We start from the raw sequence: 24,907 nt of genomic DNA, 5'->3' as shown, positions 1-24,907 counted from the left end.
AAAGAAAGTGTACTTTATGTTTTACATGGCATGGCTCATACCACACGATGCCTGGCTGTACCAGGAATCTGTCTAGAGCCTCTGTCTGTCTCTAAAAGATAGAGGTTCTTGATCCATCTGAGGACATACCTTAGAGAATCAAGTAACTCTGATTCCAAATGTTTAGCCCCTGTCAGAATGACAGTCATGGCTCAGTAAAGGACATGTTTATTTCCCTGATTAAAAAAAAGTATTTACTCTGGATCTTAGTAATGGTGTCTGAAAAAGAAAAATCAACAGAACCATAATAAAGAATTCTAGAGAAAGGGAGAAAACACCAAAATAAATTGTATAATTTGTTGTGGGAATTATCTCTGCTAATGACCTTTGGGTATCTGACCCTATAGAGGAATGGTTTTTCTGGGCATATGACTGCTTAAAACTGAGGAGGAGGTAAGCGCTCTCTTTCTCTTGAGGTGGTTGGAAACCTGATGGCCAGGTAGAACGGAGGACAGTGACAGCTATTTACTTTGTTCTGTATTCTTGAGTGTATTTCTCTCCCATTTTATATCTTAATAAATCCATTGATGTCCTTTAACAGACTCTCGTGGATTCACTAACAATAATTATTTTTCAAAGACCCTCAACATAGCATGTATATACTGTATAGGAGATGTCTTTGTATGACACTCATGTCCAGTTTATTTTTTTAGTTGCCTAGTCATAGGACGGGGGAGCTTGTGCCCTTCTTCCCCCTTTTCTCTTCCCTGAGGATGCTTGAAAGGGCTTTTCTCTTTTCTCCAGAAAAGTTAACACTATATGTGGATATCCAGATAGCACAGAGCTTTCCATATGTATGCTTTCATGCATGCCTGTAGCATTTCTACTATAAAATTGTAAGGCCATCTCTTTCCTGTCTTCCTTATTTTATTTATTTTTGTTTGTTTTTTGTTTCAAATGTATTTTTATTGCCAATGGAAATATCACTCAGAAATTAGAAGGCCATGGCTTGACTGGGCTTTGCTGGGCAGGCTCCTAAAAGTGGACCCCTTGCAGGCTGCAAGCAGTTTCATGAAGCATTCAGTCTATTGTTCTTGCCTTCCATGAAGCTACAGTGATATTTGTGGTTTTTCTTTGTGACTTCTTACAAAGGCACTGTGAGGCTGCTTTTCTAGGGTACATGAGCACTCGACTGTAAATTACACTATTTGTGTCTTCTGTTATCTCCTAAAATGGCCAGGAAATTTTCTTTCCTTTCCTTTCCTTTCCTTTTCTTTTCCTTTGTTTCTTGTGGCCTTGCTTGTTACCTCTGAAGTTGAGAAATGCAAGTCATGTGAATGAATTAGACATGGCTTTTGCAAGTGTCCTCTTGCTACAGTGCTGACATTTCTTAGCTTCTTTACAGTATCATAACATGACACCATTTCCCCCTCACAATTCATAGTAGTTCTAACATTTAAGTTTCTTGCTTTGGGAGACAGGGAAAAAAATGATGTATGTATACCATGCATGTGGCTTGTCACTAATTAGATGTTCCCATGAGCTACCCACACACTTTGATAGCAGTCTTAGTAGCCACCAAGACATTTGCATATTTGGAAACAATTAGAGTTTGAAGTCACTATTGAAAAGTCTTACCAGTTGTAGAAGCGTATCCCATTTGGAAAACCCTCAACCCCAACACTGATGTCTGATGTCTCCATGCTGCTTGCTTCCTTATAGCTTGATTGAGAGCTAATCCACATACCAAACATTTTACCCACTTACAGTATACAAAACAATGAAGATTTTAGCATAGTCACAGTTTGGTTAACTATCATTAAGATAAATTGTAGCAATTGCAATTTTTATTATATGAGAAAAAAACTGCACAACCATTAATTATTACTCCTCAGCTCTCTCTTACCTTACGTGCTGGTCAGTGCTTTGTCTAATTAAAGTGAGATAGAGTTATCTGGGAAGAGAAGACCTCTGTTGAGGAAATGCCTTCATCAGATTGGCTCATAAGCAAGTTTATGGGGGCATATCTTTTGTTGTTGTTTTGATAAAAGGTTGATGTGGGAGGAGCAAGTTCACTGTGGGCAATGCTGCCCTGTACAGGTGATCCAAGGTTGTATAAGAAAGCAAATTGAGCTAAGTCTTGCAGTAGCTTTATGTTTAATGTTTAAATATCTTATAGACTATTTTTCAAAATATACATACACTTTATGTTCTCACTAGCAGAACACAAGTGTTACAGTTTCCCATACCTTTGCAATTGTCATAATTATACCCTTCTACTAGGTATAAAATGGAATCTAGCTGTGGTTTTGAATTATATTTTCCTACTTTGTGAAGATATTTCATGTGCTTACTGGCCATTTGTGTAATTTCTACTTAGGATAAATTTTTATTCAGCTCTTTTGACCATTTTAAATTTTGGTTATTTGTCTATTATTATTATTTTATATGTCATATACAAATACCTTATTATAAATTTGATTTGCAGAAAGTTTTTCCTAATTATGTAGAATATCTGCTACTTTCCTTATGGTATATTTTAAAGCCTAAAGTTTTCATGTTCATTCTGTCCATTTTTGCTATTATTACTTATGCTTCTGGTGTTATCTTCCAAGTATGTGCTACTTTTTCAAAGAAGTTATAAGATGTCAAAATCGACAAAAAATAAGCTATGATATTACAGATCTATTTTTAAATTCTAACTCCATATCAACAAATTATTTAAGCATCCTTAGATCCAGTTTCAGATCTATATGATGGATATATAGATGTAAGACTGTTATAAATAGGTGAAATAATTTATATGATTTTTAAAAAAAGATTGAGGCTATTATAATACTCTGCTAACTTTAGCTACTATTATGTTGTAATCCCAATAATAAACTCTGTTGATATGAAAATTTAACCAAATCCAAGCAAAATATATGAAGAAGCAAGTATATAGATGCAATGCTTCCTAGACAACATTGAATCTGGCTCACATGAAAGCCAAGTGTAGTAGTTATGGTAGTTATTATGTCTAGTAGAATTGGTAGCTGACTGATTCTAAGAGCTTTTTCCAAAGGTGCAAGGCTTGAAAATGACAGAGATAGGGCTGTAACCTAAGGTTCTCTCTCCTTAAAAAAAGAAAAAAAGAAACCTTTTGAAATTTTCTTAGTATTAGATTTGTAGAAGAAGTCAGGAAGAATTGCTTTGTATTCCATTGGAAGTATTAGCCAAGATGAACATTTTAAGAAAGAATAAGCAATTTCATGAAAAAGTAATATTGATATATGTATTATGTAGTCTTAGAGGTAAAACATATTTATTTCACCAGAAAGTTTGTTTATAGTTAATCATTGTTATGTATTTAGTCAATGTATTTGTAATGACATACAGAACTTCTTATATAACTTAAAGAATTATTTCCTGTTCCTAAAGTTATATGTCCATTGCTAAATATTAGAAAAAGCAACTGAAAAGAAAATACACACACACACACACACACACACACACACACACACACACACACACACACACACACTTTCCAGAGAGAGACTTGCTTTCCCCTAACCTTTTCTCCCTTTCTCTTGCTACCTCTCTTCCCCTCTCTTCTTTTCTATCTTTCCTTCCCCTTTTCCCCATTCACTCTCTCTCCTATCTCCTCCCTGGTTTATATTTAGAGGTATCTCATGAAATAGATAGACTTACTTTATTATTTAAAGTTTGGATTCATTTTGCCACAAAGTTACAAACTGGTTTCCATTAGACTGCCAGAATGCTTATAAACCTAGGCCTTTAGAAGTTTTTTTTTTAGAATTTGTGATCATTTTGTTGAGTAGTAAGTAATTAGCTGTCCACATCTGAAGTTCATCGATTAGATTCTATTTTAGCCATCTAAAACTGAATAACTATAATTCCTTTGAAAATGAGAGCTTTGTGAATAATTTATCTCTCAAACACAAATGGCTGAGCATTAGCAGTCATGCATAGTGTTCGTAAAGCCAGTCATGCTGATCTAGTGGTATTGCTTATATATTCAGCATTATAATGGAGATGTAGCAAATTCAGTGTCAAATTCTTCATGGAACCATCAGAGCGCAGGCTATCAGCCTGATAGCATTACTGTGATTTTAGAATGAATTTTTTATTTTCATTATTTTTTGTTTGAGAGTTTAATATATGCATATAATGTGTCTTGATCAATTCTGCCCCATGCTCTACCCTCCAACTCCTCCTCTGTCACTGTCACCACCAAGCCTCCCGAATTCATGTACCATTTGTTTTTAACCCCGCCCCCAGTCCACTTAGTGCTGCCAGTGTGTGCATGGATGTAGGACCACCTGCTGTGGCATGTGTAGTCTCTCAGCTCTGGAGTCCTCGAACAAACTGGCTCCCCCTCTGTGGACAGCCAACAGTTGCCAGTAGCATCTCAGCTAAGCACTGGACATCGTAACCACTCCTGCCCTCATGCTGGGATTTTGTCTGGCTTGATTTCATGCAGGTCTAAAGTTAGATTGACTTCCTGAAGCCTACTTGTTTTACATAGAAATTTTATTAACTGGGTTCTATTTTAGTTTTTTTTTTTTTCTAAAATTCTTTGAAAAACTACATATGGCTATAAAATAACTTTGAATCTAAGTTGATAAAACAATTGTGGCATTCAAAATGCTATTCATAAGTTTTTAAAGACTTTATGGAGGTTAGTTAACTTTTAGCATTAAATTCTACCTCCTCATAACTACTTAGAGAATAGCTGAAGCAATATGATAGGACAGAGCTATGCTACACAACGGATTCACACGACTTCTCTGTGTCTGGCTGCCTTCGGTGGCTCTAGCTGGTTAGGACTATATAGACAATGGGAGATACTTTGAACTCATGTAAATTTATGGGGGTGATAAGTAAATTTCTAGTGTTTGGATAACTTTCACCTGATTTCTTAACTATTTCATCTAAAAAGGAAAAGGTTATGAGAAAGGAAAAAGGTCATGAGTGTGGGCTAACATGTCAGTTGTGATAGAAATGTCATACAACTGGTTGTTTTAGTATTTAAATTCACTTGACTAGTTTAATAAAAAGTAATGCTAAATACTGTGAAAGTATTTCTCTGTGTAAATGATGCTTTGGTTTTGAAAATATCTGAAACATAATCTTCATATCAAGTTGTAGTAGATGAAAATGCCAGGTGTCTCTGTTAGATTAAGCTAAATGTCAGCTTTAAATATTTGACTTTTAGAAGGATAGGTTTTGAGAAAAATCAAAGTTTTAATAGCCATTATAATGGACAAATTATTAGTAGAAAATTAGAAATTGTTCTTGTTAAAGAACCCTGACTCCCCATTTGGCTCACAGGTCATTATAAACAGGCTAAAAGCCTGGTGCCCCTACCTACATTTTGCATCTGTTTCCTTGTCTTAAAATTTTGAATCAGAGTCTTAACTTTGCATGTAGGTAGTTACATCTCTCAAGTGGTATTTGTCTAAAAAATGATACCTAAGTTGTTTCGTCCTCTTTTAATGCACAAAGACAAGAGTGAGAGATCTTGCTGTCTCCTTCTATAGCACCTTTCTAGACTTCCAAGATGCCCTTGCATTTCTCCAGTGATTGCTGTAAGGCTGTAGTCACTCTGGATTCCAGGAGAGCAGAAGCACACAGACAGACCACTATGCACAAGAATCAGGCCCGCTGCAGGGGCTGTCTTTCCCAGGAACTGGCTGGTTCTCACAAACAATAATGATTTATTTGTACTGCCTTGTAGAACAAGAATTGAGACCAGACCACAGTTTGACCAAGACTCTTTTGTAGCATGAGTCTTAAAAGGTCTTATTAATAAAATCAAACCTGAGGCCAGGTATTGGGGTGAATGCTGGAAGATCAGAGAAGCAGAACAAGCCACCTCACCTTGCCAATTCCTTAGCTGATCCTGTTTCCTCAGACTAGATGCCTCTGAGTCCTCATCCAGAATGAATCTCAGTTGAGCTGTTGCTCAAAAGCCTAAAAGCTTAACCAGCCTCTAGTTCCTCATTCTCGTGCCTTAAATACTTGTCTGCTTTCTGCCCTCAGTTCCTGGGATTGAAGGCATGAATCACCATGCCTGGCTGTTTTCCAGTATGGATTTGAACTCATGAGATCCAGGTGGATCTCTGCCTCTGGAATGCTAGGATTAAAGGTGTGTGTGCCACCATTTTCTGGTCTCTGTTTCTAGTGGCTGTTCTGTTCTCTGACCCCAGATAAGTTTATTAGGGTGCACAATATTTTGGGGAACACAATACCATCATACTCTTTAGTGATACACATGTCTTGTCCCTACCTTTTTGGTTTTTCTCTTTAAGTCTAAGCTGTTGTCAGTATCCTGAGGATGGACTTGGGGTGGGGAGCTACAGAACCCCCTTTTCTGTTCTTCACTCTGTGCCCACTTAGATTAAATCTCCTCTCTCTGTCTTTTATCACTGCTCATCTCTTTGGCATAGTAGGACAGGTGACTAAGTGTTGTTTTTGGCATTCCTAGAGCAGGGACTTCTGCCCTCAAGCTCTGGGAACAAATTATTTCATTAGAAATTACAAATCATTCTGTATAGAATTAGAGTTTTCCCAAAGAAAAGAAATGAACCAAATTAAACACAGTAAGATTAGTGTGTGCATCTTTAAAAACTAAAATGCTAGCATTGTTCATAATAAAACCTGAAGCTCCCTATGGTTAAGTGAAAAGAACAGTATATCTGAGATGGGGCTTTTTTCCTGAATGTTAGTAAACTTTAAAAATATGCATATGCTGAAGTCCGCTACCTCGTGATTGATTAACTAGTTCCTGTTAGAAAACCCCTAACTTTGAAAACCATCAGACTTTCTAGGAATACCAATTTGTAAATTCACTGAACATATTTAGTGGCTGGTCATAAGGTCATTTAGATGTGAGGGGAAAAACTAGCTGGGGCAGTAGAAGACAGAGGAGGAGCTAGCTCGTCAATGTAATGCCTTATGTCTTTCCAGTCAAACCTACTCAGACTCACGAAATACCTGAGTGTTTATTACTTTTTAATGGAAGAAATACTGAGGTGAAAATCCTGGCTTGAACACTGTTCAATTTACACAAGTCCATCACTGAAAAGAAAGAGTGTCTAAAACTTGGATGCCTGGTGTCTGCAATTTTGTTTTATATCTCTTAGACTGTCTTGTAGTTGACATAGAGAACTCATTGTTAGGAGAAATTGATATATTTTGCAGACAGCTTAAGATTAATAGACTTTAGTTTGGTTTTAAACTTTTTTAAAGATTTATTTATGTGAATGAGTGTTTTGCCTCATATCAATTGTGTGTGTGTGTACACATATATATGTGCACTGCATGTGTGCCTGGAGCCCTCAGATGTCAAAAGAGGGTGTCAGATCCCGCGGACCTGGAGTTACAGACAGTTGTGAGTCACCATGTGGGTGCTGGGAATCAAACCCTAGTCCTTTGTAAGAACAGCAACTGCTTTAAACCAGGGATTATCGCTCCTGTCCCTAGACTTTTGTTTTTACATTTTAATTTGAACCGGTTTTAATTTGGAAACATAAATTCAGGCAAACTGTAGTGTAACTGCCAAGAAATGCTAACTAATAATTACAGATGGTGAGCTTGGATATTATACTACTGAATTTATTTGGCTTGATGGTTGTTGGGCTATGGTTCTCTTGATAAAACTAGTCATAGTGTAATATAATATCTTAAAATACTCTGAGATAACAAAGATGAGTTTTCTAAAAATATCCTGCAGTTTATGAATTTTGAACTGAGCTGGAATCTCATTCATGAGAATGGCCACTAAATCTTATACATGGATCAAAAGAATTATAATTTTTTTAAGGGCTTAAGATTTTAAAATTTCTTCTAAATGCCTTTTGAGGAATGGTATTAGAAGACAGTGAGGTTCTCATTTAAAACACCTTTTAAATGCATGCTTTTAATGATTTCAAATATACTGAGAGCACAAGACTGCTAGTAGGTGTAATGCATTTTCTTTTTTACCGTGTTCTACAGACCATCATTCTTTCTGTCCCATGCCATCAGTCTTCTGAGATTTCAAAGGTCTGCCAGGAGTGATGCACACACTTGAATCTCTCTAACTGAGATGATTTATGAGCTCGGTGCTAAACATAGTCATTAAATATCAAATTATAGAACTTACATTACAATATGGTAAACAAAAGTTCAAGAGTTTATCACTTTGCATTTATTTTATGTTTCGCTCTTGTGGTATTGAGGGCATTTGCGTTCATCGTCTCTGAGGTGGTAGACATACTAATATTATATGCAGTTCAGTTCTCTTCCCAGTTCTGTATTCAGTGATCTCATCTTTGGTATCTTGAATTAATCATAGTAAGAGTATTTATGAAGCAATGAATGATCAGCCTTTACTTGTTTTCTGGAAAAAGGATTATTTTTGTTTGCAGACCACACCTCTACCTATTTCCTATTAGTTTTCACTCCCCTGCCTTCACTGTCCTACTTAGGTGTCTCATTTTATTACAACCCACTAATTTTCTTAAAGTTGAACATGGTAAAAATGAATTCAAGAGAATGTGGAAGAATCTTTTACATTAATAATTCAGAAGAGTTTTACATCTCTGAGTACCGTTTCCTAAGCTGGGTAATAAGACAACACCCCCTTTTGTTCTGTTTGCTTAACTAAGTTTCAAAATGAAAATAACAACATGCCAATGATTGTGAAAGTTCTTTGGCAACTGCTAAATAGATACTTTAAAAAAATTGATAGTAACCCCTGCTTCAAGTTTCTAAAGGGTAATGCCTAAGTCACAAAGTCACATCCCCCACTGCTGCCTCCGTTTGAGCTTCTATACTAGCTGCCACCTGTATTTCAACTTCACTTTCTGTTGGTGAGATCCTGGCTGGGGTAGTGAGTACCTAGTTGTGCCCCTCCTTCTCAGATGACGTCACCAGAGGCTCTGCATGGCTGCAGCACTTCTTCTCCTGGTACATCCAGACCACTATCATGTATATTCACTATTTTTTTCCTCCAGGACGAATGACCTGTGAATCACAGCGGGTTATGAAGACTAAAGCTAGTTACTGCCCTTTGTTAAAGAGGGCTCTTGTTAAAATGCACATTTGCAAATTAAAGGGGGAAGTGACACATTAAACCATAGTCACTAATATCTTAGCAAGAAATGGCCGATAAAGTTACTTAGTCTTAGGGTTGAACCTAAATTCGGATAATTTTTAAAGACAAACTACAGAAGAATTAAGGGCATAGGGCTGGTCCTAGTGAGCAAGCCAGAGACTAAGGTAGTATAAAGAAGAATGTGGACCCTTAGATGAGAGGGATAAGGGTAATCATGAGGGCCACCTAGAGCATTATGCCCTGGAAAAGTATGTTGACATTTGACATGACATTCGTTACTCTCTCTTGAATGACTTTGATAGAGTATGCTTTTCTGTTACGTGTTTATCTTGCTTCTCAGATACTGACTTTTTGTCATTTAACATGCATTTTTATTTTACATTATTACAAAATTTCAATGATAATAAATCTTAGAAATCTCTGGGATACAAAAAGTGCTGAGGGAGAAATCGGTTTTGCAAGCCACTACATCCTGATGAATTCCTTTCTTAAACAAATACGTAAAATTTAAGCTGAGAAAAACTTCATTCTTTCTAATTTCCTTTAGAATTTTCTCATGATATATGATTTATGTTTTACATTTTTCCTTTCCCTCTCTGCCATTCTTCAACCGTATATACATACATATATTTGAAAGTGTTTAGTATTGTGATAGTATGAATGAGAATGGGCCCCATTGGCTCCTGTATTTAAATACTTGGTCTCTAGTTGGTGAAACTATTTGGCAAGGATTAGGAGGTGTGGGCTTATTGGAGGAACTGTCACTAGTGGCAGATGATATATCAATTGTGTGTGTGTGTGTGTGTGTGTGTGTGTGTGGTTAGAATTTCAGATTTCTGTTTTTGTGAAGTTTATCATGCCTTTTCCGTAGTAGTTAGAAGCAGCATGTTTGAGCAAACAGGACTACTCTGCTTTCCTCCATCAGTTTCTCTAGTTTCCATCATAAATTGCTATTTACTAAATTCCTAAGAAATACCTACAGGTTAATGAGAAACGAGTTGATGATCCTTACTTTCAAGCACCAATGTAGAGATAATTGTATCAGCTAACTGGTATCAACTATTCGCTGTCTATATTTATACTCAGTTCCTTTAATAGATAACTCATTTCAGAATACCCTAGGCTACACTGACAAATTACGAGTATTGATTGTCTTATGTTCCTCAGTCTATTTTCCTCTCAGGCAAGATTAAACTGTAATAGATTACTTGTCTACTAAAAAAGAAGCAATGGCATTAGTTAAGAGGTGTTGAGATTTATATGAGTATATCAAGTAAGAGATGAATATTATATTTATATAAGTTGTCTTATTTCACTTTCATATTTCTTTATGCATACTGTATTTTCTGCATGACAGTTAGTACCATAATCATGTCTGTATTGGAGATCTAATCAACTGACTAGATCTGTCTGCCTCCCTCTCTTTTAGCTGGACCACACCGATTTTGAGAAAAGGGTACAGACAGCGCTTGGAGTTGTCAGACATATACCAAGCCCCTTCTTCTGATTCAGCGGATCATGTGTCTGAAAAGGTAGAAAGGTAAGAACTTATCTGTGACTTTACTAGCAGAAGAAAGACATTTCTCATGTCTTTTAGAGAACAGAAAACTGACATGTTAGAGGTTTCATTTTTAAGTGGAACATTTAAAATAGGAGCATTTTATACTCTTGCTGAATCTTGATCAACTCAAGAATTGAACAATGAAACCATAAGTGAGAAATAATCATTTTCTTAGGAAGTGGCCTCTTTTACTAAAATAAATGATGTATATTCTGAGAATTGACTTATTTTTAAAAGACATGAAGGAGTATTTGGAAAGGCTAAAATAACATCATTGTAAAGCAGATTATCTAATTTGTTTCCAGAATGTATGTGGCGGTACGGATGAAATGCAGGCCCTTGTCCTTGCTTGGCAAGCACTCTAACAGTGAGGTGAATTCCTAGCCTTGATCTTTTGAGACAAGATCTTATTTCTTAGCCCAAGCTAGCCTTAATGTGACTACATCCTCAGCATGGCCTCAAAGCCACCTTTTTTTTTTTGCCTTAGCGTCTCAAGTCTTGAGACTATAGGAATGTGCCACCATGTCTGACTTGCTTTCAAAATATTTTTTAGTTGAAAATGTCTATTTTTATAGTGGTCTGAATGAGTGTCACCCCCATAGGTTCATATATTGGAATGCTTGGCCCCCAGTTGGTTGGTGAAACTTTTGGGGAAGGATTAGGAGATGTAGCCTTTAAGGTTTCAAAAGCACATGCTATTCCAAATTAGCTCTCTCTGCTTCATGGATGCATCTCAAAATGTAAGTTCTCAGCTGCTCAAGCACTGTGTCTGTCTGCCTGCTGCTAAGCTCCCCACTAAGATGGTCATGAACTCACCCTCCGAAACTGTAAGCCCTCCATGAGCTCTTTCTTCTCTAGGTTGCCTTAGTCATGGTGCCTTGTCACAGTAGTATAAAAGTAACAAAAAATTACATTAATCAAAACCTGTATGTTGGTTGAATATTCTTAAAATATTTCTGGTTTCTATTATGAATGTATAAAGTAGGAGTAGTTTAACTTTCTGATGTTAAAACAAAATATATTAGGATTCTTTGAAATAAAAAAAACTTAGAGTTTGTATTTTTTTCTTTTCAATTTTGGTTTATTTTGTTGAGAATTTCATACAAGCATATAATATGTTTTTGTCAAGTCCATCTCCTACTTTTATCCAATTCATGGCCTATCCTCCCTACCTCCTTTCCCTCCCAACTTCTGTGTACTTTTTTTTAAAACTCGTTGACTTCACTTAGTGCTGCCAATATGTGGATGGGTATAGGAACATCTATTGGATCATCGGTGGCCTCTCAGGGGCTGCACCACACCCCCTGGAAGAAAAGTGACTCTTTATCAACGACCAGTAGCTCCCCAGGTGGGTTTGGGACTTCATGAACCCCTCCCCCACCTGTTATAAAAAAAACCCACGGGTTGGAGCCAAGGGGCCTTAGAAAGCCATGCCACACTACAAAACTTATGTGGAGAATGTATTGGGCCAGGGGGAATGCCGAGTGTGCCTCTGGATATAAGGGGTGAGGAAAGAAAGAATCAGAAAGGAAGAGAAGAGAAGACTGGAAAGGGGGAAGAGAAGAGGTACAGACATGGCCTCATGGAAAGAGAGGAAGAGAAGGGGAGAGGTTCGCCTTTAATAAGGGGATTTAGTGCATGAGTATAGAGCCTAAGCAGCCCTCCTCAGCACATGTGCCCAGACTATGGCCATGGGACCTGGGCTGTGTAAGAGTGCTGCCATGTCCAGCCAATACTGGCAGCACATACTATTTTGCTAGAGATGTCCAGTAACTCGAGCTCTGAAAGTCATCCCCACCTACTTCCATGCTGATCTCTGACCAGATAGGTGTCCCATTTAGAGCTGAGGATTCCACAGTCACTTATTCTCTATACACTGGTCAGTTGTGGCTCTATAAATTACTTGCTGTCTACTCCTTATCTGATGAGGGTTGAGACATGCACTAGTCTGTGGATAAAAGATAAGAACTTAGGTAGTAGGTTAATACTATGTCCACTTGGCAGAATAATAGTATTAGGTTCTCCCCTAAGGCTATGATATAGTCCAGTTAATGGTACCAGGCATAATTTCTATCTCATAAAGTATGCCTTCAATTCATCAGAAAGGGGTTGATTTTTCCTATATCCTACTCATGGACATACCTTTCCAAAGCTCATGTTCATTGTCAATCACATGGTTTACAAATGCATATATGACTGTTACTTTTCTCCTCTAGTAGCATGCATAGAGCTTTCTACACTATGATCACTAGCCTCTAAGGATGAAGCTTCTATGTTGGTACCTCATTGATTTTTCCACACCCTATGACTCAAGTATGTGGTGACTTTAGCAGTAGGATCTTACCATCAAATTCTGGAAGCTAACCAAGAACATTGACAGTTTAGGTCCTTTAATATTTTGAGGGAGTGTCTATGGGATCCCAGTGACCAAAACCTCTAGCACTATTACCAATACCTGGCATTGGGATTTTTACTTGCTAGCTTTAGGTGTCTAAGAGAGGCATTGTCCCTCTATTACATGGTAACTCCATTTAAATATTTCTTATTTACATGTATGTATAAATTACAGGAAATTTTTACAGTAATTTTTTTGCTAGCTTATGTCTTTTGTGTTTCCATTTGAATTTTAAGTTTTTTTTTCAATTTCTGTGAAGTATTGCATTGGATCTTTATGAAAATTTCAAGGACTCTATAGAATGCTTTTGATAGAACAGCCATTTTCACAATATCAACTCTAGCCATCTAAGTATAGAAGATACCATCTTTTGTTATCTTCTTAAATGTATTTGTTTGATGTCTTAGAGTTCTCATTGTATAAGTCTTTTACTTCCTTGTCTAGATTTATTCCAAGATACTTTATTTTTTGAGGCTATTGTGAGTGTAATTTTTCCCTCATTTATTTCTTTGTATGCATGTCATTTCTGTAGGAAGGCTACTGATTATTTTTGTGTGTTGATTTTGTATCCTGTTTCTTTGCTGAACATATTCATCATCTGTAGGAGTTTTCTGGTAGAATATTTGTGGTCTTTTTATGGAAAGATTCATACAATCTAAAAATAAGAATACTCTGACTTATCCCTTTTCTATTTATATCCACCTTATATACTACTATTGTAGTAGATATCAAGCACTGTATTGAACAGTAGTGGAGAGGATAGGGTGAACATCCTATCTTCCTGATTATAGCAGAAATGCTTTGAGTTTTCTCTGTTTACCATGATGTTGGCTGTGGGCTTGTTATATATTCCCTTTAGTATGTTGACACATGTTCCCTGTATCCCTAGATTCTCAGGACTTTTATCATGAAGGGATATTGGAATTTGTCAAAGGTATATCTACTTCTAATGATTTATTCATGTGGTTTCTGTCCCTGGGTGTATTTTTTTTGATATATTGCATTTATTGATTTATGTTTGTTGAGTACTACCTGCATCACTAGGATGAAGCTGGCTTAATCATCATAGGTGATATTTTTATATGTTCTTGAATTTCATTTATAAGTATTTTATTGAGGATTTTCACTCTGTTCATCAGTAAGACTGGTCTATAATTCACATTTTTGTTGGGTCTTTGAGATTGGTTAATAAAAGTTTTGTAAAAATAATTTGGGAATTTTCTTTCTTTTCCTATTTTATGGAACAATTTGAGGGATGTTGGTATTCTTTGAAGGTCTAATAGAATTCTGTGCTATGTTTTTTTAGTAGGGTGGCTTAATTACTGCTCTCTCATTGGCTGTTATGGAGTAGTTTAAATTATTTATTTAATATTTATTTAGCTTTATTGGTCATATGTATCCTCAAATTATCCATTTCTTTCAGAGTTTGTGGTTTACTTGCAGTTGTCTGTTAGGTCCAATTGATTTATGGTATCATTTTAACTCCAAAGTTTCTCTGTTCAGTTGTTGCCCAGATGACTTGTCTATTAGTGAAACTGAGTTTTGAAGCTACTCGTTTTTGTTTTTTTTTTTAAAGAAACTGCGTGTGCTTATGTTTGGTATGTATGGATTTAGAATTGCAATATCTAAATGTAATATCCTCTTAATGGATTGTTCCTTAATGGATGTGATGTGTCACCCTCTTGATCTTCTGAGTAGTTTTGGTTTGAAGTTTTTCTTGTTAGGTATTAGAATAGGTATGCCTGCTTGTTTCTTAGTTTTATTTGCTTAGAATACCATTTAATTATTATTATTATTATTATTATTATTATTATCATTATTATTATTATTTTCTGAGACAGGGTTTCTCTGTGTAGCTTTGCGCCTTTCCTGGATCTCACTAGCCCAGGCTGGCCTCAAACTCACAGAGATCCGCCTGCCTCTGCCTCTGGAGTGCTGGGATTAAAGGCGTTCAACACCACCGCCCAGCTTTAGAATACCATTTTTTTATGCTATCTATTTATAGCTGGTATCTATTGTTGATTGTGATGTATGCTTCTTGGAGGTAGCAAAAAGATGGATTCTTTTTTCTAATCCCAGCTCCTAGTCTATATCTTTCAATTGAGGAGTTGAGACTATTAACAGTTTTTTATTGAAAGGTGTATATTAATATCTGTCATTTTGTTGTTTTATGGTGGTTTTTAGACTTTTGATTAACTACCTTGGACTTCTTTATTCTCTGTGGCTTCTTGTGAACTCTATTGATCCTGTTTTCAGACTCTAGTATTCCTCCCAGTATCCTCTGAAGAGCTGGCTTGGTGCTTGTAAATTCCTCTAATCTCCTTTCATCATGGAAAGTTTTTATTTTTTATTTATCTATCCATTTGTAAATTTTAGTAGATAATTTTGCTGAATATAATAGTGTGTGTTTACGGTTATGTTTTAGAACTTGGAATATACCTTTCCGAGCCTTTCTGAAGAAACAGTAATTCATGAGGATGAGGCTATTGATTTGGGAGTGAGGTATGGGGTAATGGAAGGAGTTGGAGGAAAGGGACTTGGGAGGGGCTGGAGAAAAGAAGGAGCAAATTGATATAAACATACTTTGATCTAAAATCTAAAAAGCAAATACATTTTTAAAATAGAAGTTTCTATTGAATAATCAGGTACTCCTCTGATGGCCCTGCCCTTAGAGGTGACTTAATATGTTTTCCTCTTAATCCCTTTCTTTATTCTGTACATTTAATGTTTTAACCATAATATGTAGTGAGAATTCTTTCATGGTCCTGTCTATTTGGTGTTCTGTAAGGCCTCTTGTACCTAGATTGGCATCTCTTTCTCTAGGTTTGGCCGTTTTCTTATATGGTTTTAATGACAGTATTTGCAAAGCATTCACTACGGGGCTCCAGAGGTTTCACACATTATGGTCATATATATTTTTAAGACTCATTGATTACTTTTACTGAGTAATCCAATTCCTGTACCTTGTCTTCCAGCCCCAATTCTGTTTTCTACATGATCCATTCTACTGGTGAGACTTCCCACTGAGATTTTTATTTTGATTATTGATTTTTCTTTGATTTCTAGAATCATTTGTTTGTTTTTCCCCCAGCAATTTTGTTAGTTGAATTCTATTATCATATCTTGTATTGACTCCTTTATTTCATTAATCCCTTTGTTCTTTTGTAGTATATTGATGCCTTTTTTTAGTTGTTTGAATATACTTATAATCTTCCAGGTTATCTTTATTTAGGTGCCATAATTGTGGGATTAATAATTTGTGGAGGAAACATGGCACCTTGGTTTTTCATGTCGATTTCATTTCTGTGTTGGGACTTGTACATTTGAAGTGGTTTGTTGAGATCCCTCCTCTTCCTCCTCATTTTCATTCAAGTCACCATCTTTCAGTGTAGGTATCTACAATGTTCATGAGAGGACTAAGTCTCAGCAGGGTTGAGAATGTCATTTCCATTTGTAAGGCTGTTGCAGGAAATTTGGGGCAGAGTAGGTAGCTAATAAAGGGTGGCTAACTTCCCTGCTGACTGCACAAGGACTTGGAGTCTGGGCATCTGGTGCCAAATTCCTGCAAGCTCTAGTCAGGCCTTGTGTAGGCTGCTGGTGGTGAGCACCTGAAGTGTCACCTTCAAAATCTGAATGTGTGGATGCTGTTCTACCTCATGGAAACCTTAAGGGTAATAGCTATTGAATATCAAAGAAATTTAAAAATTTCATAGTTTTGAGGATCTGACATGTATCATGCATAATTTTTCTTGTCTTGACCCCTCCAGAAGAAAACCATAATTATCTTCAGCCACAGCTTAGAGATAATGTAATTTGCCAACCACTGAATGATGAAGCTATAATTCAGTCCAGTTGAATTTTTCATAGTTCCCTTTTCTGAGTATTGGTTGGGGCCATTGAGATTGTGAGTGACAGAAGCCCAATCACCTAGGTTTATCAATTAAAAGGAGGACATTTAATAAATAGCTCATGAAGCCTAAACTCTGTGAATGTCTAGGTAGAGAACTAGTCATGGGAGTCAACGAATCCAAGCATGCAAATATCTGCTGTGACATTTGCCCTGTGCTGGCTTTTTTCCTTAGGCTAGCTTTCTTTTCGGTGGACCTCTCAGAACTTATGCTCATACCTTTCTATGCCACAGAAACTCTTCCTTCCTCCTTCCTTCTCCCTCCTCCCCTTCCTTCTTCTCCCTCTCTGTTTTTTATTTTATCACCAAATTTATAGAATTATCTGACCCAACATTATTTTTCTGCTTAGTTTTCTGACCCATATTTTGATAATTTTAAAATACATTTATTTTGTTTTAATTCAACCTCTTTGTCTAAGAATAGATAAATTCTAATAACAAATAAATGCTAAGACTTATAATTGTTGTTCTTATAATTTTATATCTCTTCATCTTATTTTGTATTAGAAATTTATTGAAATTGAAATTACACCCTTGGGAAGTGACCCCAAGGTTTTAGTTTGGTGGTAGAGGTACTTTGACTCCACTGGTTCACTTTTGTGGCCATGAAATTGAATCATCTGTATCACTGCAGTATGAAAACCACATACCCACTCATGAGCTTTGCAAGTCTAGAACTCTTTTCCCTCATTAAGCCTTTTTAATGTGCTGCTGGATCAATTCTATCTTGTTGTTAATTCCTCCTCTGTTGCTGGAGGGCTTCTCTCCAGGTTCCCCAAGCCCCGCAGTCCCACAATCCACTTATAAAATAATCACTCAGACGCTTATATTACTTATAAACTGTATGACCGTGGCAGGCTTCTTGCTAACTGTTCTTATATCTTAAATTAACCCATTTCTATAAATCTATACCTTGCCACATGGCTGGTGGCTTACCAGAGTCTTTACATGCTGCTTGTCCTGGCGGTGGCTACAGTGTCTCTCCGCCTCAGCCTTCCGCTTCCCAGAATTCTCCTCTCTCCTTGTCCCACCTACTTCCTGCCTGGCCACCTACTTCCTGCCTGGTCACTGGCCATCAGTGTTTTATTTATATAGAACGATATCCACAGCACTCCTCTATAGTTACAAATTATTCAAGTCCCACCAATTAAAACAACAGCTTTCTTTTCTCTCAAGTCACTACATCTCTCGCATTTCATAGCTGATGATTCTCCGCTGCTCTGGTCTTCACTGGTTTATCATCCATTTATATCTCAATACCTGTAATAAGGTTTCTGTTCTGACCATGTTCCTATAATTGCATTGATGAGGGATACCAGAGACCTCTTATCAAATGTGATGCTTTTTTTGTATTTACTACTTCACTGTTATTGATATCTTTATCTTGAAACTATTTCTTTGGTTTATGGACAGTCCCTTTCCTGCATTTCCTTGATATCACTAAGTTCTAATTGAAGTTCTAATGAGAATTTTTATTTTATTTTATTTTATTTTACAATACCATTCAGTTCTACATATCAGCCATGGGTTCCCCTATTCTCCCCCCTCCCACCCCCTCCCCTTACCCCCAGCCATTCCCCTATTCCCACCTCCTCCAGGGCAAATCCTCCCCCGAGGACTGCGATCAACCTGATAGATTCAGTCCAGGCAGGTCCAGTCCCTTCCTCCCAGACTGAGCCAAGTGTCCCTGCATAAGCTCCAGGTTTCAAACAGCCAATTCATGCAATGAGCACAGGACTTGGTCCCACTGCCTAGTTGCCTCCCAAACTGATCAAGCCAATCAACTGTCTCACCTATTCAGAGGGCCTGATCCAGCTGGGGGCCCCTCAGCCTTTGGTTCATAGTTCATGTGTTTCCATTCATTTGGCTATTTTTTTTCAATAATTGAGTAAAACCGAAATTTATTATAAGCCACAGTCGTCCTAGGGACCTCCATGCTATATATATAGCCTCCATGGTTCTATGGGTTGTGGTCTGATTGTTCTTTATTTTATATCTAGAATCCACTTATGAGTGAGTACATACCATGACTCTCTTTCTGGGTTTGGGTTACCTCACTCAGGACTAATGAGAATTTTTAATGAGACCTATTCCTTGCATGGAGAAGATGCTGCTGCTATATACTTATTTTGTGCCCTATTTTTGATTCATTAAATATCATAGATGGAGAAACAGGCTCCATGTATGTGAATGAAGAGCAGAAGAGGAACATGGGTGGGTTAGGCTTTATAGATAGGCTGCCATTGGCAGGTTTTATGGGGGAAGTCATGGTCTTTGTATTGCGATTGCCAAGCTTTTCATCAAATCTCAGTTGTATGTTCTTCCTCTCACATGATGTAGAACCAATTTAGTTATGAAAATTGGGTAATAAAGAGAATAGCCATTAATGAAATACAAGACCATTATCTAAATATTCAGTTCTTGTCTGTAGTTCATGGGATTTTTCCATCTCAGAACAATTTGAAAATTAACATGAAGGTGACACTGAGACATATTTTATTCCATTGTAAAAATTAAAAAAAAAATACTTTTCTTAATAGACAGCAGTGGCAACAACCTGAAAACAACCAGCTGATGCTCTAGGAGTACTGAAAATAAAACTCAAGTATTAGACCTCAGCTACTTTGTCAATCCTATTTAGTACCTATCCGTACTATAAAACATTGTTATTTTTCTCTTTTCAAAGACTTATACACTAATAAATTATTTCAGTAGTTGGATACTAAAGTTTAATGATGATTCTTTCATGCTTTTTCTTTAAACATCCAAATAGGTTTTTCTTGTGTTAAATCATTAAAATGTTCACCTGATGTTCCCCTTTCATTAGCATGTCTATTGGTATTGTCGTTGTTTAGGCTTGTTTTAGGCAACCAGATTATTGGAGTATCATGGGTGTAGCATACCTGGCATTTCTAGGAGACACATCTCACAGTAGGCTTTCTGGCAATCAGGGGCTCTTTCAGTGCTCACCCCCTTCTTTTCCTGAGCCCCCCTCTAGACAAAGAAATAAAGGTAATGGAGAGAGAAATGGTTTTCCCACAGGTGAGCTCCCCAGTGGGCTATCCAATACCAAGGGTTCAGCCCTGAAATCACATACATAAGCAACGCTAAAAGGACTCATCAGGCTGCATATATGTTACAACAATAATATGTGTTACAGTCAAAGACAAAGAGGCTATGAATTTGAGAAGGAATGAGGAGGAAGGGCGGCGAGGGGTTAGAGGGAGGAGACATGATGAAATTATATTAATTAAAATTGAAAAAAAATAAAACAAAAGATCCACCTGATTTTTTAATTTATTATTTTGTTTAAAAGTTAAATATTGTGAAATCTGTGACAGTTAAAAACATATAAATATCATGAGATGAGGGGGAATGCTTAGAATAATCTATCTATTTTTGGATCTTGCTCTGAGCACAAATGCATTCTAAATGTTATCTGTTATTTGTTCACCCTCGCCATCACTCTGAAGAAGCCTAGTGCACCACTTCCTTAACACACACAACTTAGTAGTCTCATGAAATGAAGCTCTGCAGAGATATTACATGACAGAGCATCAAATTCCACCAAATATCTGATTGAGTAGTTGGTACTGGGGACACTTCATGAGGTTTTGTCCTTTTATCATCGTGTGTTAATCTCCATGAACATACTTGTGGGTGGAAGCTATGAAGGGAAATAGAGTAACTCAGAAACTTGCACCTGCAGCTCATTGATCTCATTTTCTTATTCTTTGCAGAGAATGGGACAGGGAACAAGCTTCAAAGAAGAACCCCAAGCTCATCAATGCCCTTCGGCGATGCTTTTTCTGGAGATTCATCTTCTATGGAATCTTGTTATACCTAGGGGTAAGGCTCTCACTGGTAAATATAGTGTCATGTATTATTGAGATATAGTAGTTTTGTGATTATAGAAAGATAAAAGGTTATCATAAGATTCTATTACAACTATAAACACAAACCACCTAAAATTAAGTGGAAACTCTTGAAATGCAGGTTTCAATTTACAGTTGGTAATTAAAATGGATCCAGTAAAGCAAATTACTTGTTTAAAATTTTTTCTCTTATGAATCTAGATCACAGCATCTTGAAAGTCTATGAAATTACTGGCACATTTACTTTTCTGTGTTCAAAAAAGAAAATGTTGGGAGACAGTATCGTGACAAGAATAAGGATCCATTCAGTCAATATATGGAGGGATGTTTATGATATTTTGATTACACACACACACACACACACACACACACACACACACACACTGAATTGTTTCCCAAAACGTAGCACAGGTTATAAATGAAGCAGTGAGGTACACTTGAGTGTATTTTATCAGCAGCCTGGCTTCATCAGTATAAGGAGAATAGCAAGCCTGGACACCCAGGCTTTGTGGTGTTCATTGACTTAGGATGTGCTTCCTAGGTCATCTCAAAAGTGACTTGGGTGTTGTTTTCTGTATCATTAGTGTCATTTGAATGCTTAGTTGCATCCTGTAAAAGAGGGTGACAGTGGAAATATGTCGTCTGCTTTAAAAACTCAGCACTATAACGCTTTGGGTGTTCTCTTTCATTGGACTGACTTGTGTTGTATCTCCTCTGGACTTTACCCTCAGCTAGCCAGGCTTTGGTTTCTCCTCAGATCTGTATGAACCCATCCATGTACAGCTATACTACTTAAAGAAGTTTACTTTATCCTGCACAAGAAAAATTCATTAACATTTTATATTGACAAAATTGACTATAAATAGGTACAAAATGTTTTCTAATGCTGTTATCTTCTAGAAGAAATTTTTCTGGGGCTTTTCTCCTCACACACACACACACACACACACACACACACACACACGAATATAAATATATGAGTGCGTAGATTTTTATCTCTTTGTAAGTAAATTCATGTGTATTATAGTCTCATCACATATTTATATGTAAATTCATATACATCATATTCATATATAATAAATAATATGTTTTATGTTATATAATACAGATCTATGGTTATATCATATGGTTAGATCTATAGATCTCTATGTATGAAAGATGATAAAATTTCGTACAGTATGTGTTATGAAACACATATATATATGTATTTATATTCATATAAATATGAATATTTATATATATAGAGAGAGGGAGGGAGAGAAGAATGAATTATCTTTTAAAGGTATCTTTGAGGCCATTTTTATCAGTGACCACATCCAGAGAATTTGAAGCTATTTTCAGTCAAGATCTACTAGTGAGTAGAATCTCAGAACAGGGAAATGCAGTAAATAAAGAGAAATATTAACACTTTTCAAAATTAAAAATATCTAGCTGAAAAGTCTCAAAGTTATTCACAATGTATTAATTATCTGTGAGTTGAGTGATTAAAAGTGCTTTTGAGCTAGCCAGAATCCTGGCATGTTTCTCTGGACCCATCATAGCTTTTAGATCTAAACATCAAATTTCTGCCAGTACCCAGCAGAATATTGGTAAGGAAAGGTCCTGATGGGAAAGAGCAGCTGAATGTGCAAAGTGAGAAGGCATGAGGAAGAAAGTGAACAGGGAACAGTGTAGTGATGCTGAAGGTACTCTACCCTTCTCGTCCTCCCTCACCCAGCCCACACAAAGCCTCACTAAGGCCACACAGTTCAAAGTTGTAAAAAATTGAAAACTAGATCTTACTTAGGTAAGTATAATTTCCAAGGCATTTCATCTATTAATTTTTTTAATTTAATTTTTATTTTAAAAATTTTATTTGACATATACAAATTGTCTTTGTTTGTAAAGTGTACAGTGTATATTTCAATATATGCATACATTTTTCATGATCTATTGAGAATAACATATAAATCACTCCAACATTTATCATTTCTTTGTGGTGACATAATTGAAAATCTCTCCTGGCTATTTTGAAATATTATTGCTAACATTTCATAGTAGAACATATTCCTTCCACCTGTGAATTTGTAATCAAGTTAATCAAGTTATCCCTGTATCCTCATCGCTACTACTCTTACCAGCCTCTGCTTTCTTTATTCTTTCAAGGACTTGCAGTGAGAGTGGGAGAAAGTTTAGCCATTTTAATAAGCTTCTATCTGTCAAGCAACTGATGCCATTGCTTCATTGTTTGTAGTGTTCTCTCTGGGCATTTATGCTTCCTATTAAATAAGCAAAGATTATAGAAACTGCTGCAATTCTTGTATAGACGTAGAGAGACATACATTCCCTTGGGAGGGACAAACATATGTGTTTATATCCTTGGTCTCTGTATATCATGGTAATTGTGATATAATAACGATTTGGTTGGTTTCAGTACTGACAGAAAAAAAGCACTATAAAATTTGCTTTCAACTGTGAAAGGTTAAGAAAAAGGAAATGCCATCACAAAGACCCTTATTTCTACAACAGTGATGCAATTTTATAGTTTTGGTTGTGAGCCATCTCTCCAGCCCCAGTGATGCAGTTTTAAGTCATATTAGTTATGGTACGTCCCCATTAACTATGCACTTGTTTTTCTTTATTTGACTCAGCAGCCAGACACAACATTGTCTTTAATATTTAAGACTTCTAGTGCAGAAGAGCAATGGGCTATTGAAAACCTGAGTATGAGAGTCAATTTAAGATAACTTGTGGGAAGCTAAGTAGAGGGCATCTGTAAACATGTCATTGACATAATATGATCACCAGAGAGCTTTTGTTACTGTAAGAATTCACAAGTGTTTACTATGAAGTATTCTTGATTCCATGTTTCCATCCCTGAACAGAGGCAAATACTAGTTCGCCTTATATCATCCCAGAAAGCTAAAGGGCTTGAAGAAATCCTGGTACTCATAATGCCATAGTTCTTAAATTCCTCAGACTGCTAGAAAGGAGGTTCTGTCTCTTGTATTTAGACAAACATGAGCCTTTGAAATCAAGCCTCTTGCTACTGATGGAAGGGTGTATTGGGTAATTCTGCACACGCATAGGCTCTTCCTTGGGCACTTTAACTTTTATATATCCCTTCAATATGAATGCTTTTAGAAAATCTGGAGGCCTGCTGTCTAGGGTTCACTTCTTTTCCTTCTGTTCCACCCCCTTGTTCCCCATATCTGCTGCTTCTGTGGCTGCAGCAGACTTTTGCACTCTGAACACTCCATAAGCCTGCTGTATCTCAAGTATTTATTTCTTCTCAGAGTAGAGCTCCTTCCTCATTTGTCTTCCTTAGATCCTGCAATCAGAACACTGAAGTTCATAGCATCCTTTTTGAAAAGTAAGGAATTTTCCACTCATCTTCACAGTAACCAGTATCCACTCCAGATAATCTGATACTTCTCCCTTCATTTTCTATCAGAACATTTGCTTAATGAAAGGGAGGGTGAGCATTCCTTTAGATAATGTGCAACAAGTCTTCTGTTCTTCATGTATTTGTGAATGAAGTTCTATGTCATTAGATGTTCTACCTAGTTAATAAATTCTCTAATTGTATGAAATTAAATTATAAGTTATTGAGTATTTAAATTATTTCCATTTTATGGCTAGTGAAAGTAGTCCTTCAGTACACACTGATTTGATAAAAATTAAATCTTGGTATAACTTCTAGACTCAAAGTTTACAAATATAGCTAGAAAATATGTAATTTAATTTTCTAGTACAACTTTGGAAAAGTTGAGTCTTTACCACCAATTGATATTATCATCTTTAAAATTTCTAAGTTAAAAGAATATATTATTATTTTTACCAGCATTACTTTTATGCTTTTATATAGTCATTATCCATTTACATTTCCTTTTCTGTATATGAATTGCCCCTTTACTCTGTTATTCTATTTTTTTTTTTTTGGTGTTTGTCTGTTTGATACTAGAATATTCTCTCTAGACTTTATTGGCCTTGCAACTTTATTCTAGTAATTTTTAATTAGTTAAAACATTTTAAAGATAGGGTCTTATTATGTAACCTTGGTTGGCCTATATCTCATCTGGAATTCACTGTGTAGTCCAGACTGGTC

General features: G+C 36.4%; 1 protein-coding gene across 1 annotated transcript in view; it reads left to right on the top strand.

Annotated features, from left to right (window-relative positions):
- Cftr (CF transmembrane conductance regulator) overlaps nt 1-24,907 on the top strand; it is a 147,119-nt gene that overhangs the window by 14,818 nt on the left and 107,394 nt on the right. The window contains 2 exon segments of the mRNA XM_028871755.2: nt 10,512-10,622; nt 20,686-20,794. Coding sequence (XP_028727588.1) covers nt 10,512-10,622; nt 20,686-20,794 — 220 coding nt within the window.

Source organism: Peromyscus leucopus, chromosome 3, assembly GCF_004664715.2.
Source record: "Peromyscus leucopus breed LL Stock chromosome 3, UCI_PerLeu_2.1, whole genome shotgun sequence".
NCBI lineage: Eukaryota > Metazoa > Chordata > Mammalia > Rodentia > Cricetidae > Peromyscus > Peromyscus leucopus.
The sequence above is the reverse complement of the archived record's forward strand: the minus strand, read 5'-3'. Positions and strand labels throughout refer to the sequence as shown.